We start from the raw sequence: 17,369 nt of genomic DNA on the forward strand, positions 1-17,369 counted from the left end.
TTATCATTAACTCCTGTATGATTTTTTTTTTCCCATTTAAAACATAACTTGTGAAATGTTTTCTGTGGGTTGTATGTGACATTATCTAAAGGGTTGTCGTGGCAGGGAGGTTTAGACAGAATACAGAATTAATTCTCTTTATCCCTACCACAGAGGTTCAAATGCATTTTCAAACATAGCATGCACTATGATGCACTTGCTAAAATACAGTGAACAACTTATTATTATAATATATATTTTTTGAGTGACTCTACTTGTGACACATTGTCATTCCGGATGTCTTCCTCGATACTCCTGCGTGAGGCAATACTGAATGTTTTCCGATGCGAATAGCGTTGAAGGTCTGGGTCACACCGTGTTTCTCCAGGGCCACCTCCCTTTGGTTCCAGTTGGGTCAAGCGCTACAGCACATTTGTCAAAGAGCAGAAGATTCTGCACATGGTGACCTTCGACCACAGATCCGGTGGCAAGATTGTGAGTAGTCCTACAACACATAGAACAATGGGTTCGTAATGAAATCTCAACCACTTTGTTCACTATGCAATTAGTTTTTGTCTGTACAGTAAAGGGCTTTGTCTCTTTTTTTCAGGGGGAGACCGAGTCCGTCACGCTCAAGTCCTGTCTCCGCAAAACGACAGACATGTTTGACAGGAGGTTCTGCTTAGAACTTGACATAACAGATCGGTACGTCTTCCCCACACACACCTTCTTTTTTTGTTCTCAAACACACTGTAATGATGTATCTGATATGATAACGGTGCTTGTGCTATCTACATTATGCCTCAAGTTGACACGGTTACTTCACAGTTAATCGGAACATTTCTCCTGATAAACATATTCTCGTGCCACGTCCACTGAGCGCATAGATTATCTGATGTGATATTATTCCACATGAACAGCTTTTCTCAAGGTCTTAGCTCCACGAGCCCAGTTCTGCTTGCTGCTCGATGTGTTTTGGATCGCTGAGGGCAGGGCAGCAGGATTTGTGTGAGAGTGCTGCCCTTCGCACACTTAGCGAGGAGAATTTGTCACACCCTGCTGTAGATAGATATTTCATTTTGACACTCAACTTAACTGCCCTGCCTTTTTTTTCCTGTAGTATTAATAGAAGAGCAATACCCCAGATTTAGTATGGTAATTTGAGTTCATGCATCCATTAGATTGCGGTTAGTGACTTCATATCTATCTGGTCCCACGTGATACTAGGTCTCATAAACCTGCATTGATGACTAATAGGGCTCATATTTGTATTTAGTGCCAATTGACAGAGTTCCTTTGACAGAGGGTGCTTTTTTCTTTCAATGATCGCTAAGCTGATTTTATGTTTTCTATTGACACAGTCTAATTCCTTATGCACTGTACCTCTAACTCTGGTGTGCTATGGCTCTCTTTCAGGCCAGGCACGGTGCTGACAGTACAGGCTCTGTCAGAGGATGACCACAAGTTCTGGATGCAGGCCATGGGTGGGAAGGAAGCTGTGAGTCAGCCACCTGCACGGTGTCATCTACGACCACTCACTTGAGTCATGTAGCCCCGCTGTATTCTGTTTCACTGCCATCTTATAGAAAACAATTATTTTTAATGTCAGGGCAGTCTCCGTTGAGTGGGTCGGCTGTAGTTCATGGGGATGAGTTTTCGAACCGGGTAACCAGAAGGTACCCGGTTCGATCCCCGTTCTCCCCATAGTTGCATGTCAAAGTGTCCTTGAGCAAGACACTGAACCCCCAGTTGCTCCCCGGGCACTTCACTGCAGCCCACTGCTCATTAATAAATAAGGATGGGTCAAATGCACAGAATTTCCCCGCGTGGATGAAAAAGTGTACATTTAAAAAATAAAAATAAAATAATTTCTATAAACTTCGACATACCTGCACTTTCCTGTTTATCACACTGTTCAAAAAGCCATAACATTTTATTCTTTTTTTTAATTTTTTTTTTTTAGACTGGACACTATCTTGGAAGGACTTATTCCAAAGAAAGAGGAAGTAAGCAATTTAGCTGTACCAGACTTTGCATCTTTAAAAGAATATCATAAAGTTTTATTACATTTTTTTTTTCTTTTTCCATCTGCAGTTGATGCCCAGCTGGATAATGTAGGTTTGAGTTTAATGAAGAACTCCATCAGCGCCATAGAGACGAGAGGTGAGCCTCCGATATGTAAATATAGAAACGCTTGGTTGAGAGAAGGTCATTTATTCATTTATTTGGGGAACTTTAACATGACAATTGGTGAATAGTAACATAGGTGCAGTATTGTTATCTCTACACAAGGGGGCAGACTTGCTCCAATAGTGAAACAAAAAGCTGACAGGGAGGTGCCACAGGCAGCATGTACTGTAGATAATAACAAAGCCTTTCATTGTGTAGCACCAACGTTCTTATTAATTCGCTTTTAATTTTGGTCTAGTCCCTCTCTCTGTGTGTGTGTGTGTGTGTGTGTGTGTATAATTGTTCTTAATCCTGTTTTTTTTTCTGTTTTGTCTTTTCATTTATTGTCTGCTTTGTGTGCTCTTCTCCCTGTAAAGCACTTTACAACCTTATTAAGAGCAGTGCAATAAAATAAAGTTTCATTATTGCTTTCAGGTATTAATGACCAAGGCCTGTACAGAGTTGTTGGGGTAAGCTCCAAGGTCCAGAAGCTCCTCTCATTAATGATTGGTAAGTAGAATTTATATTATTTTAAAATATATTTTGGTAAGAGCTGAATAAGTTAACATTTTTAATTCATATGCTTCTGCACTATCTCTGCGATATTAGGTCGCCCCCAGTTAGCTGAATGTGCTGACGTAATGGATGTGTCTGTCGGGACGATATTAAATAGATAGTGACTGACAATCAGCCCATGACTCAGCTTATCAGAAGCATGTCTCTCTAATGTGCAACAAGTGCCCGGGTGAATCTTTTCCTCACTTAATTTCAGTTTTATATCCCCCAGACAGGGTCCCTCCCATCCACGTCCTTGCACTTTTTAAGCTTACGCTTCATTAACACGCCACTAAATCCGCCTCTCATGTACTCGTGGCAGGCTATCAGTCGTCTTTCTCAATTTCCTTTATGCCTCTCACTTGAATCCCTTTCACTCAACTAATTTTCTATAGAGCTTGTCCTCTGTCCTTTCCATGGCTCCCTGTCTGCTCTCTGGTTTCCAGCAGACACCAGCTCACTTTCAGCTCTGTGTTCAGAATAACAACAAACTCAGCCTTCAGCCTGTCTCAGCTACCTCTCCATAACCTTCCAGCCTCACAACATGCCGACTCATGCTGTGGACTCCATTAATACTCCGCTGCTGCATTTCTAAGAAGTTTCTTTAAAACCTGAACATAGTGAAAGAAGCACACCTCTGTGGGCTGTGGGCATTCCACATCTTATTGTTAACGAGGGGAAAATACAGATATTGCTTGCCCTTTAATGTTTGCAAATGTTGGACCACTGATTGACCATATATAATAAGATATTTTCACAAAAGCTGCCTTGAAAACTTTATATTTTATCCCTGAAATGACAAACCAACACATTCACAAACATTTCTTGCATAGAACAGTTCACAGTGAGTGGGTGAAGCAAACTTTAAACCCTTAAGAAAGTCTTCCTATCCTCCCACTTCTCCTCTTTTTCATCTCTCACCCACCGAAATGGCCACGGTCCAATCAGAGCGGACAGAGTGATAGAAAACGAGTCTCCCATCACTTTACAATGCAAACAAAGAGAGCGGCCCCTATTGAATGGCTGGCCACAATATAACCAGAAGAAGTGAGCTGCATTGTGTCCCTGACCTGTACCATGTACAGTAAGTGGCAGCGGTGTGTGTGTGTGGTGTTAGTCACATTATTGCTGTCATATTTGCTTGGTAATAAGGACTGCTCGATTCGTTTGTCAATTTTAAGGCACAAATTACTATTAATGCGGCCATTAATGGGTTTATTGCACAGAGCTGGCCAGATGCTTGAATGTGTTCGTTGCTTCCTACTTTTGTTAAATAATATCAATTTTAAAAAAACAAAATCTTGAAACAACTCTTGATGACCTTAAAAGGTTAGTTCAGTTAAATTCCAAGAAACATAGTTTTCCTTGTGTGGCTCGTCTCTCAGACCGGGTCAGCCGGGGCTCTCTAGGCCGGTGGTTTCCAGCCTGAGGGTCCGAACCCCCACAAGAGGTTGCAAGGCAAATGAGGCTATGCTCAAACAGAACGAATGGCCACACACGAAGGAGGAGCTGCTGGCCGCTTAGAGAGGAAAGAGGCACAATAATGTGGCACAGATTTTCAGAGGGTTTCCTTTGGAAGACATTTATGGTGTTGCACTCATGTGTTCCCATAATAAGTGACATAAATAGTTCCATAAAGAAGGAATAAAAGGAGCGACTGCTGGCCAATCACGGTGTGATGTTGGAAAATAAAGTAACGGTCGGACACAGCCCTCCTAATCTGATGTTGGAAGCTTACAGTTTATACTAATATTATATTCGTAGGAGAGGCATGTCTTCTATTTGAGTGGCAATAATCGGCAACGGCGAATTTTAAATAATAAATTTTTGGGATCAGTGCATTTTTGTTTTTACATTTTAACTTTTGATTGAGGTTTTCTAATGGAGCTTTGAACGCCAGCCATTTTTTTTTTTTATCACATTATCACCCTTAAAAATATGATTTTATTTCGTTTTTATTAATGTCATTTATGGTGCTGTTAGATGCTGCTACGCCACCCCATTAATACAGATGTGTGCCTTACGAGAGCAAGTGGGAGACTTTTCTTTTTGGACTGCAGTGGAAAATATTGCTAAACACTAAATGCAAAAAATAACTGATAGAAGCCAAATATTTAGTTAGATAAAACATGTTGTGGATTTTGGAAATGATTACATCCACCTTTCCACAGCACACATGTCACACATCCATGTGTTGCTTTCATTGATGATAGTGTTCCTATTTCCACACCCCATTGTTTATTTGGGTTAAGATGACATTTAGTGAAGGTCGTCTCAGACTTAATTTCACATGAATTGGACCAGTTTGTCATTTCGCCTTTCCTTAGTTTTGAAAAAGCAAGACGGTCAGGACACTTTCTTCTAGTATAACTGAGCTGCGTGATGGATTAGTATTGCAAAATGTTTTTCTGCGTCTAAAGATGTCAAGGGAACTGCAATTCTAGCTTTAGCTGCTATGCTACAGTCGCCACACGGCACAGTTGTGTCCCCGAGGGCGTAATGCCGATAACCAAGGTAAGAATAACAACAAATATATATCTTTGAACTTGCTGCTGCTTTGTGGTCAGCAGTATCATAATCAATGCTACTCTAACTGCTCCTGCCAATCATTTCCCTTTGTGTCCTTGACCTAACAAGGTCCAAGTCTGTTTGTGCTCGAGCAGACTACAGAGTCTTTACAGACCTCCATTAATCTCAACACATACACACTTGCAGGGGCGCAGCTTTGACTACAAACGCTCTTCAGAAACATTTGCTCTCAGAGGTTGATATTGGACAGAGCTGGCGGAGAAACGCGCAATCCTCCTGGCTGCAGTGCTTAGAAGAAATAACATATATTTTATGAAAAGCCATGTAACACAGACCACCTACGAAGCTAAAATGTGCGTGTTGACCCGAGCCCTGTACAGTCCATGTAACGCCTCGCTGGCACGTTACACTTCACACATCCTCTGTAATTCATCAGAGGTTTACTTAAGTTAGTGACTGTCGTGATAATGTGCCACCTCAATTTTCAGCAAAACACAGCTCTGGAGTCCCGGTGGAGCCAGCAAAGTAGTGAGGGATTAATTAAACTTGTAATGAGTATAGAACCAGCAGAAGCTGTAACTTCCTTCCATATCCACTGGGGCTCGACTAGACTCGACCCCCAAGGCCAGCAGCACTGCTTTTTATCCTCATATGACTTGTTACTAGTTACATATTTATATTACATATTTTGGACTTTCTAGGCTGCCCACAGAATCGCGCATTTGGCTGCTTAATGTGTAAAACAATCGTTCGCTGGTGTGTTGTGTTAACATTCCATAAAGAATATGTTTGTGTGTTTTTAATTCAGATGAGGAGAGCAACGAAGTGGATCTGTCCACCAGCGAGGACTGGGACGTGAAGACGGTGACGAGTACACTGAAGCTTTATCTGAGGTAAGGATCAGTGGGATTAGAGACACACGCCCACACATGTAAACCATCCAGTAATCTATTAGTTGATTGACAGGAAAATAATGGGCAACTAATTTGATAACAAAGTCATTGCTTTTAGTTATTTTCAAGCAATAATTCTCAAATGGACTATTTTCTGCTAATTCTTTTTTACATTTCAACTGAACATCTTCGGACCTTTTGGAATAAAAATAAAACCAGAAATCTTTGACTGTTTGGAATTATAACTGACATTTTCAATATTTTATGATATTTTATGGACAAAATGTTAATTGATACTGAAAATAATCCTTACTTATAGCCCTCAAATCATCAGTTTCCACTCGGTAAGCACTGATGATATCATTAGTTTGCTAATCATTTCTTAAACCTCTGTTGTGTTCAGTTTAACTCTTTGTGTCACTCACATTAATACTACCCTCGACATTAATACTTTCCCCAAGCAAATTCTGAGATGTTTCGTATATTCTTCACCTTGGATTGATGCGTTCGGAGGATGTGACGCAACTCCTGGTGTATAATTGATTCAGAGTCGCTGTAAGTCACTTCTGACCTGACGGTGGTTAATGGAACCTTTTTTTTGTATACCTCTCTTTTGATGAATATGATAGAGGCTCTCTTCACTTGAATATGAAACATTCAAGCCATTCTCGTCTCTGTCTTTTATATAAAATGAGTTAATTATGCAAATTGCTACTGGCTAATTAATTCCTTGCGAGGTCACAGTGCCACAACTGTACACCTGTTCCACACACACACACACACACACACACACACACACACACCAACTCCTTCGTGGTTGACAGATAGAGTGGGTGAAGTTCAAAGATTAAAAATGTAGTTTGGTTGTAAGAAGAAGCTGAGGCAGTTTTCATTTAAATGCCAATTTGTTTTTGTAAATGTGCGGTTAGCAACAAATTGAGTTGGCTTTGCTTATTAAAATGATAGCAAAGTTGTATTTTCTGAGTTTGGAGTTGGCCTGTTTTCCTTATTAACACAGTAAAAATATTCACAAGATGCTTGTACACATATATTTAAGCAATTATGGTTTTAGGCCCATTGTCTGCTCTTTGCACACACAAGACTTTGAATAGAAATGTGACAACGCACCTCCCCAGAACCTCTCAAGACAATCAAACAATTACATTAAAAGAAGGAGGAAAGAGATATGCTAACATAATTCAGAAAAACACAGCAATAAAATGAATGACAACAAGAAGCTTATGAAATAAGCAGCAAAACTAACCAATCAGAAAACAACAATCCAATTATTTATATAAAAAACAATTGAAAACAATACATCTTAATGTGCACAGTGTTCATTCATGTTAATGTTTTAAAGATGTTATCATTGTGAAAGTAAACGCGTATAAAATATTAATTCTGATCAAACTATTGCCAATAATTAGTAGCAGTTTAACCTACAATGCTAAACCCTAAAATAAAGAATAACAACATCAAAGCTGTTGATGCTCCATTTAGCTGTTCACTAGAATGAACTAAGTGCTACCTTGAAGTGTAATCTTAAACGTACCCTGCTGTTTAACATTGTGGGATTAGACGTTCCTCCATCAACACGTATTCTGACCGGTCCTATTCAAAGGGGTTAACATCGTGTACTGATGGCCTGACTTTGAGCTTTGACGCGGTTTGTAACTGGACGTGAGACCCGGTCACACTCGGCCTCCTCTGGTTCCAAGGGCATCATCGCTGTGTTCAATCTGGCAAACACCGTTTAGACTAACGTAGCTTATCCATATTGTTATGCTATATTAAACCCTGCTTTACATTGCTCTGACATGTCTTTTACTTTGTGGCTGGCATGCTGGGAAAAAAAAAAAGAAAAAAAAAGCAGGGTCAATCTCCTCACTTTCCTCTGAGGCTAAGTACCTTTGGCCACTCGCCAGCTGCAGTGTGGAAGTACCTTCAGATGAACTTGGTTATCTCAACGTGTGCACCATCTAATTCCATCCCCTGGCCCGGTCACATTAATCATTGCTGTGTGCAGACCCTATAAAACAGTGTGCCGGCTATTTCTGTACCCCCCTCGCTCACTTCAGCTCTCGCTTCTCCACCCACCACCCCACCCCCCTCCAACGCTTCTCTCTCTATATCTCTGTGAAGGAGCCTTCCTGAGCCGTTGATGACCTATGGACTTTACAAAGAGTTTATTAGCCCTGCAAGTAAGTTTGACCTCCTCTTATTCCGTCACTGAGTATCGACCATAACAGTGTACACACGTGTTGTTCAGTTTAGGAGTCCAGTGTTTCTTCTCTTTCAGTGAGTTATTGAAAATATGCAGTCAAGTGAAAAACAGTTAAATCACTTTTATTAACTTTTTGTAAACTTTTTAACAATTATTTTAAGTGGGTAATAGTGGCCAATCCTCTTAAGTAAAGGGTTCATAGTCTGAAAGCTATTGGTCTGTGTGTGTGTCTTGAATGCTGATTAGAATCTATCCACAGTTGTCCTCATCTTCACAGGGGTCCCTAAAAAGCATAATGTTTAATGCTACACAGTACCTTTATGCCTACTTGGTTTCATAAATTTGCACTCCCAAAATCCGAGTATACCGTAGCCCAGTTTTTCACGAGAAAATGTGATTTGAAGAATCCTTTCAGCCGACTACGGCTTAGACATACATTTTGGACATTTCTGATTATTTTCCATGTGAGACCATCTTCATCTAATTTCTACCTGTGTCCAAATAAGCCATTTAAGGTGACAGCTAAAAGCTTTAAAATGATAAATATGCTGTAATTTGCATGCCCTGAAATGGTCGAGTGAGTGACCTTGAACATCAAAAAGACACTTTTTTTTCTTTTTTCGCCCACATAACATCATTTATGTGGTAAATGTTTTTTTTTTGTTGTTTTTTTAAAGCAAGCCAAACTTGAATCCTATTACAACAAGTGCTATAATTGGATCAGGTTGACATTTTTATCAGGCGCTCGCAATGCCCTCATAACAAGGGGGGAAAAAATGGATTAGCAACGAATATTTTTTTTTTGATGGATGACAGCATCCATAAGCAGCTTGTTTAAATCCTTGTCGTTCCCATAGTAATGATGTTTTATGTGTCTGTGTGTGCGTGCATTTTGTGTGTGGGCGGTCAGATGCCCATGTGTTAGGAAATGTTTAAGAGATGATCTTTGGGGGTTTTAACGCAACCCTTTTATACGGTAGCGACAGTAACGTAAAGCTATCTCCTTCGCCAGCATAGTGGTCCCTGCTGCCAAATTCTGTGAGGCTTCAGACTATATATCACTTTCACACCCCTTCTTCGCTTATTTAAACTGGGATGTATCATCCTCCAATCCGTATACGTGAGGTGATAGCCTCTGATTATTGTGTCCTTAAAGGTCCACTGACTTTCTCCTCTTTTTTTGTTTTTTGTTTTCCAGAATGTGTCCAATTTAGTTTGTTAAGACTTTCGAAGTAGTAAAGACTTTGATTATTCTGGTGAATTACTTTTGTTTGTTGTGGTGTACCAGATCAACTTTGTACGTCGTGTCTCATCATCTCTTTACATTTGCCGCTAATGTTGTACAGTAGTGTTGGCCCTTTACCACTAGAGGAGATCAGAGAAATCCTTGTAGTTTTAATCCAAGTGTGTGGCTGCTCCTGCGTTTGAACAGAGGGCGGTAGTCCGGAGTCTCGCATCCAAGCCGTTCACTGCCTGGTCCACAAACTACCGCCGAAGAATCGACAAGTCCTCGGGCTGCTCATGAAGCATCTGGCCAAGTGAGTGTTCATAGTTCCTTGGTCATAGTTCAGCCAATCTCCACCCCCTCTCTCTTTCTATCAGTTCTTCCTGTCTGTCTCCTCATTCTCACTCCACATGCTTTCTCTCTCTCTCTCCTTCACTCCCACTCTCTTCACTCCCCCTTCCCTGCTGTCACTCCATCTCCTCTCTGTCTACTCACTGACTGATGGCTAAGAAAATTGACGCCGCTAGCTTCTTAACGTTCTGTTTGAAATTACTGAAAGATGTCGAAGGGGAATTGTGTCGCACCTGTGCAGCTCACCAGGGAAGTGAAATAAAATGGACCTCTCAAATGAAGCCCTCTGTTGAGATGACTATATACACCCCTGGATAGACCACTATTGTGCATCACTCGCTTTGTGAGATTAGATAGGAAGAGAGATTTAAGAAATAATGTTCGCTAACATTACAAGGTTTTACCTCAGCAAGCTTTTTATAAACTAAATATGAGCAAATTGAAGATAAGTAAATAATCCCTCTTCCCTGAGGCAGTGAAAGTCTGGTGGATCTTATTTCATAGAAACCCGCTGCAGAATCAGGCTCTGGTAAAAAGGCAGCGCTATTGAAATTGAATTTGGATTATCCAGCGTGAAATTCTCCAGACTGGAGAGACTCGAATATTTTTCTGAAGTTGGCGTGTGTGCATGTCCTGCAGGGGGAAGGAAGCAAAGCCAGAATTTCACACTCCTATCTGAAATGGTTTCAGAGATGTTATAAATGTGAGTTGTCACCAATGTTTTTGTCTTCAAAGGCATCCTTTGAAGCTATTTAAACTGTCTCAGCTGCTCTACTGCGCATCATCATATGTTGAGTGTGAAATCTCTTCACCTGTCCGCATAACTTTATCTACAAATTAAGTTTTTTTTTTTTTTTTTACCTGACATTTAAGATAAAGTTTAATTTACTGCCGGTTTTGCATTTGCAAAACTAATCCAGAAGAGATTTAAATACTATGTATCGTTCCTCTTTATCAAATGTCATTAGTATGTTGTAACGTAATCAGAAAAGCTGCTGTCACAAGTGCTCTTCAGTCAAAAAGAGCAAGAAAAGTTCAGAGTAATCCCTAAAGATGGCAATATCTCAGTTTTTCTTGAGCCATTTTGGACTTTCGATATCGCCATGTGTGAAATGATGCATTATAGGAAGAAACAATGCATTTTGTTATGGTTTCCTGCAGTGCTTTTTAGCAGCAGTGAGTCACTTTGCGTAAAAGAAAGACCACGTCTTTGTTAACATCATAAAAACAATTACATTAAATCACAACTTGATGAATGAAACATTGACATTTAGGGGGAAAAGAGCAATTTTGCACTGTGTATTAATTGAGTACGGCTGTCATTTAGAGGTTGCTTAACACCTCATTTAATCAGTTTACATGGGGAAAATCTGCACTGTGCTTTCAGAAAGCATTTGACGCTATGTATTCTTAATTATCTTGTTTGCTCAAATACTTTATTTATAGCAAAAGAGTGTTTCAATTCCCGTTCCCTCGACTTTCTGTTTTTGGTTAGATGCCTAAAATAAGATGTGTGGTTAACACAAGCAAATGAGATTTTAACATTTTGTTCTACGATATATAATGTCAGTAAATACCCATCTTGTGAATTTTGAAGCTTTTACGTGTTTTTATAAAGTGGCTGAATGAGACTACAAAACGTCATCAAGCTATTCACTAATCCGCCTTTAACTTAATAAAGTGGCGTATAATTGTGAAATGTATCTCGCTAGAGAAAACATGGACGTTTATTTTTTTCCGATAATTTGAAAATCCAATGGTAGTTATAATATTTGGAAGGAGGAGGAGTGACAAAGAAACGCTGTATACGGCTCTGGTAGCAGCAGCGATCTGTCAATCACAGTAAGCCCGCCCTTAAGCATACTCTGCTTTATGGTCTATTTTACTCTAAATGGACCATCATTTACTAAATAAAAATCATGCTGTATTAAAGAAGACTTGAAACTAGCGATTGAGACAATAAACTCATTTTTACAATATTTACTAAAGTAATAAATCAAGCAATTTTCTCATAGATTTCCATACAATCAGACATCTTTTTACAACCAGAGGAGTCGCCCCCTGCCGGCCAGTAGAGAGATTGCAAGTTTTAAGACATCCCTTTAGCACTCTATACATAACAATGACAGTTCAGTGAAGTTTTGCCCTGTTTTTCTTTGTTCGTATTTAATCTATCCCTTTTTCTGTCAAGTGTATAATGTGGAATGTTATCTTCCTCAGTGTGGCGGCTCACAGTAAACAGAATCTGATGACCGTGGCCAACCTGGGCGTGGTGTTCGGCCCCACATTAATGAGGCCACAGGAGGACACTGTCGCTGCCATCATGGATCTTAAGTTCCAGAACATTGTGGTGGAGATCCTCATTGAACACAATGAAAAGGTAACGCTCAAGAATGGGCTGTATGGATCGTACCATCACGAAGTAATGCATTTGAAACCTAACGTGCAGCGTCTCGTCATAGCAGTATCACTTCCAGTGGAAGTAATTAGTATCTGTGAGAACAGAGAAAAAGTATTTTAGTTGCATTATGTTCCATTTTCTCCCAAAATGTCTTCTTTTTTTTTTGATTGGTCAAATCTTTACCACACCGACTGCACTTTGATGATTCATTCTGCCAGCGCGACATTGTGCGTATAATTGTGTTTCCATGCCATCCAGAGCTCTATTTACTAAACAAATGTGCGCCCTAGGCAACACAGGGTACAATGATGACACCAAGTCAAATCTGAATGCGGTGAAACACAGCGCCTTTTTGTCTACCTTTGGTGGCGTGTAATTACTTGATACTGAAGGGTAATAAATGTGCAAGCAAAGCAAAAGATAGAATGTTTGCAGGTCCTGGTCTCAACACTAAACGCTTTCTTACAATGTTTAGAAGTTTTGTATTTTTTTCTTTTCACTCTTAAGTTTCAATTTGGCAGTTTCTGTTGGCAGAGAAGTGCACATACTGTACTGTGTCAGACACCAGACTTCTTTTGGGCACAGTAAGAGTCTCAATTGGGAAGCTCTTCTTTTCCTCTTTTTAAGGCTGTTTAGACTTCCGTACACTCATCTCAAAAATCTAAATTGTATCAAAATTGTGCTTTCCGCACCTTAAATTGTCTTATTTGAGCAAATGTTTTAGCAATGAAAATGCACTTAGTGCTCTGTGGTCTGAATACATGCGTGTCATTTCTTGTTTTACAAAATAATGAGCAGAAATAAAGTTCACAGATGATGAGACGTGTATCGCATTTAACGTAAACCCTTGGGACGGCATACCCTTCACTCAGTGAAGGTACAGAGGAGCAAGACAGCAGTTTAATATCCAGAATCTTTTATTTGGCCAATAGGGGGAGCCCCAATTGCTCACACTGGGATTAAATACATGTTGTTCTGTTCATTTTCAGTAGGTTGGTTATTCTGTAGATTGTCATATACATTTGAATTAATTTGGAAGGTCCTTTGCCTGTCTAAATACATTTATTTTTCTTATGAGTGTTTTCATAACCTGTAGTTCATGGGATCATGTAATCGGCGTCAATTCTCAAAGGGGGATAATTGTCAGTGTCACAAGAGAAAAGGGTTTGAGATTAGTTTTCTACGCTGTTTGGAGCAACACTGCACTCTGGTTTCATCTGATTCTAGGCAAAGAGCTTTTTCCTTTTTTTTTTATTATGTTCCTCCAGCTTCATTAAATGGAATATGATGAAGTGTGCTGTGAAATAATAGCTCCACCCAAGCTCACAAATCTAAAATGGGGTGTGAGAAAATACAGAGGCTAGGTGAAACAACGCAGTGTGTACTGCCAGTCTCTGAGACGACCCAGGGGTATCCAACACCGTCCAGGTGATAAAGGATGTAGTGTTAGAATGCAGCAAGAGCATTTTGGAAAGTACAGTGTGTTAGAGCAGGGGGAAAGTTGAGCAGACAGACAGGCAGGCATTAACTTCTCTCACAGCTTAGTCCCACTCCAGACTGTTGATACCCCCAGATACCAACAGTAGACTGTTTTACATTCACCTCCATCTGCAGGGAGAGAGAGAGAGAGGGAGAGAGAGAGAGAGAGAGGGAGGCAGGCAGGCAGCAGAAACTCTCAGCCATATCAGATTTCTCACTTTTTCTATCTGCTTTCTCCTGCAAACTTTCTTTCTCATAGCCCCCTCCTCTGTGTCTGCCTCTCTCGTTTCACACTGTCTCACTTTCTCTGCCACTTTCTCTCTCCCTCTCTCGCCTCACTTCCCTACCTTCCTCCTCTCCTTGTCTGTGATCCTCTCTGAGGCTCTGCTGAGACTTCCTCTCCTCTGCAGCCCTATTCTCTTTTAACTCTACATCAGAAGTTTATATGTAAACACGGCCCGGTGTACACAGGCTGCGCCAGTTGGCCGGCCCTCCTCGAGTCTAAATCCTGTTTATTTTACCCTCCACTCTTTCAGAGAGTGGGTCAGTTTCTCGGCGGAGAAATGTCACCTTAAGTTGGGCCCAGATTTCTGGACGGGGTGCGATTGTGTTGCATGTGGAGCTGCTCTCGTTTATTTTGGCACAAACAAAATCTGCTCACATGCAGTTATTAGGGTCCAATCAATGAGCTGCTCGGCTCTCCCCAGGAGCACATGCTGTGGCTGCAAATGGCCTTTTCCATTAATTTACCACTACATAAAGCCTGTGAGTTTCCAAAGCTGTTCACTAAGTGAGGTCAGTTAAGGACACGCTGCTGCTGTACCTGCTGCTGCTCAACTCTTAATTGCACTGTGCTTTTAGTCTTGCTAGAGACTTACTGTAATCACATTGTGTATTCAGATCTTTGCAGATGCTCCAGAGTCCTGCCCTCTTTCACCTGCTGCCCCAGTATTCTCTGCTCCCACAAGGCAGTCCAAGAAATCGCTGAATCGACAGAATCGGCCTCTGGCTGTCTACAATCCACAAGCCCTAGACATTCAGAATGGTAAGAGACGTACACACCTACACCTGTATATCTTTACACCTCTGAATATACTGTATATATTAAAGGAACGGAGTTGGGACAAAAGCCTTATAAGAGAATTAGAAGATGGCTTAGCAAAACGCTTTTTATGAATGAAACTACCTTAGTGATCCAGAGATGATGCAACTCAAATATTGATTTATTAATTTACGGAGCCCAAAAGGTATCAGAGGGGAATCTGGTGGGGAATTTGTGCGTGCTGATTTGTAATTTATGCTATTAATAAATTGTTTACTATCTGTTCTTAAAATACTGGTTTACACAAATTAACGGAACATACACGGCCTGTCATCTTGTAAGATTTGTTATCGAAATGTATATTAAATATTAGGTACACCTCACATATTTCAATGAGGGTAGTGAGCAGAATAACAGAAACACCTCCCTGTACAATGCAATAGATCTCAACAGCACCAGGAACCACATCATTTAAAATGACCATGAAGTTGTATCAACGCCTCCCTATAAACATTATAACCTTCCCAAAAGGTTGGATGTGGCACTGTAGTTGTACCGAAGACACTGGCATCTGAGTGTATTTACTCTTGATTCCAGCTGGGCTTTTAATTAATTCACTCACTCATGGTTACTCTGTTACCTAGTGACCACTATTAGCCGTAACAGTGTCCACAGATGACACACTTGAACTCAGTCGCCTCTTCTCTGTGTGGAGAGATTTTTCCTTTTGTGTGTATGTCTTTTAAAATGCTTAAAATTGATATCAGTTTGCCCTGATAATTGATAAAAATGAGTGATAGTGCATCAGGTGAGCTGATCACCTGACCTTTTGAACCAAACAATCTGACCGTAGAAATTTGTGATATAAGGCCAGTCAACCCCCCCGCCCCCCCCCCCCCCCCCCCCCCCCCCCTGCTTACCAGATTGCCTCTCTTTTCCTCCCTCACGCCATCTTTTTAGCACGGGGTATTTTAATATCAGGGATGAAAGGCGTAATCCTTTTTTAACCATGGCGTCTTTTTTATGAGTGCCACATAATTGTTTTTAAGTAAGTTGTCTCGGCCTTCAGCGGGTGAAAGCACATTTTGAAACGATGAATGTTTGCATGCGAGTCTTCTTTCGATCACCCTAGTTATCTGTCTGCTGTTTGGTGCCGAGCAGGTAGAGAACAGTTTGGTTTTTCACTGAAAACAGCAGCCGAGTGAACCAAAACAGTACAGATGTGGGCCGGGCAGCTAAACAATGAGCTGCAAGTAAAGCTTCAAGTCAAGGGGAGCTGCAGATTTAGGTGATGATTCTTATTATATAATTATTCTGAAACAGATGTGTTTTCCACAGAGCCGCAGCTGTAGGAGAGAAATTTGACTAAATTGTATAAATAATGTTTCCGGAATGGATGCTCCAGATTAAATAGAAGCTCGGCATTCAGAGGAAGCATTAAAAGTTACAAAAAAAAAAAAGAAAAAAGAAAGTGTGTTTGTGGCAATCTCACCTACAGACATAAGCACAAGTCGTCAGCGTTTATGTAATTCATCTCACGGCCAAAAGGGAAAGTGAAACGTTACACTCTTTAAACCTGAGCTGAGGTCTAATTAGTCCCAACTGACAACACCTGTGTGAATGTACACCGCATTTAAATGAATGAGTGTCATTCCTTTTAATGTAAAAAAAATCCCAGTTTAAACCAAATACAATAAACAAACCGTACAGTCCACAAACCAATGATGTCGTGCATCTGTGGGTCATCTATAATGTATGAATGATGGTATTACATTTGATAATAATTAGGCCATAAGCCTAGCAGCGGTTCAGACTTAATCTCAATTAAATATGGGCTTTTGATTTAAATGCTTTGATACGTGGGGGGGAAAACTTTTTTAACATTAGTAGTTTCTCTGTGCCGCTCCCGTCTCCCAAAAGCAGGATCTTTACTTGGCAGTCAAATTTAAATAAAAGAGCTTGGATCTCTCTCGTGTTTCCTGTCTACGACTGCAGAAGTGTGTTATCATGAACAATACCAACTTGGTTGTAAGTTTCGCCTGTTTTGACAGCAGTTTGATTCATAAAATCCCCTGTCGATGCAGCATTGCCTTTTATGTATTGATCAATTATTCAGCGTTTTTATCAGGCAAGCTATCATCAGTAACCTGGCATAGGCTGGGATCTCTTACTGTGGAAAAAAAAAAAAACTAATGAAAAGATGCAAGTAATTAAAACAAACTATTCATATACATATATACATTTCATCCAAGTGTCAGCAGTGGGAGATGGTTCCAGTCTAGCTGCAGATGAGACGTCAATGGGCAGCAATGAGTCCGTATCGTCCCAGTCATCGTCGGCCTCGGCCTCGGAGATGCCTGCAGAGAAGAGTGACCATGTCCCACTCAGCACCAGCCTCAGCTCAGGCAGCAACTCCAGGTGAGAGGTTCGCTCGGTCCCAAGTCCCAAGTCACTATGCGACTGCATCACTGGAGATGCAGGAGTTTGGTTCTGAAGAAAGTAGAGTCATGAATGAATCCAAA

General features: G+C 40.6%; 1 protein-coding gene across 6 annotated transcripts in view; it reads left to right on the forward strand.

Annotated features, from left to right (window-relative positions):
• arhgap10 (Rho GTPase activating protein 10) overlaps positions 1 to 17,369 on the forward strand; it is a 43,978-nt gene that overhangs the window by 15,923 nt on the left and 10,686 nt on the right. For all 6 annotated transcript variants that reach the window (XM_034534675.1, XM_034534684.1, XM_034534645.1 and 3 more), the window contains 12 exons: positions 368 to 474; positions 590 to 684; positions 1,396 to 1,477; positions 1,943 to 1,985; positions 2,074 to 2,142; positions 2,584 to 2,658; positions 6,041 to 6,125; positions 8,268 to 8,326; positions 9,782 to 9,887; positions 12,146 to 12,305; positions 14,706 to 14,850; positions 17,100 to 17,265. In XM_034534675.1, coding sequence (XP_034390566.1) covers positions 368 to 474; positions 590 to 684; positions 1,396 to 1,477; positions 1,943 to 1,985; positions 2,074 to 2,142; positions 2,584 to 2,658; positions 6,041 to 6,125; positions 8,268 to 8,326; positions 9,782 to 9,887; positions 12,146 to 12,305; positions 14,706 to 14,850; positions 17,100 to 17,265 — 1,192 coding nt within the window. The remainder of the gene's footprint in view (positions 1 to 367; positions 475 to 589; positions 685 to 1,395; positions 1,478 to 1,942; positions 1,986 to 2,073; positions 2,143 to 2,583; positions 2,659 to 6,040; positions 6,126 to 8,267; positions 8,327 to 9,781; positions 9,888 to 12,145; positions 12,306 to 14,705; positions 14,851 to 17,099; positions 17,266 to 17,369) is intronic.

The sequence above is a fragment of the Cyclopterus lumpus genome, chromosome 1, assembly GCF_009769545.1.
Source record: "Cyclopterus lumpus isolate fCycLum1 chromosome 1, fCycLum1.pri, whole genome shotgun sequence".
NCBI classification, from domain to species: domain Eukaryota; kingdom Metazoa; phylum Chordata; class Actinopteri; order Perciformes; family Cyclopteridae; genus Cyclopterus; species Cyclopterus lumpus.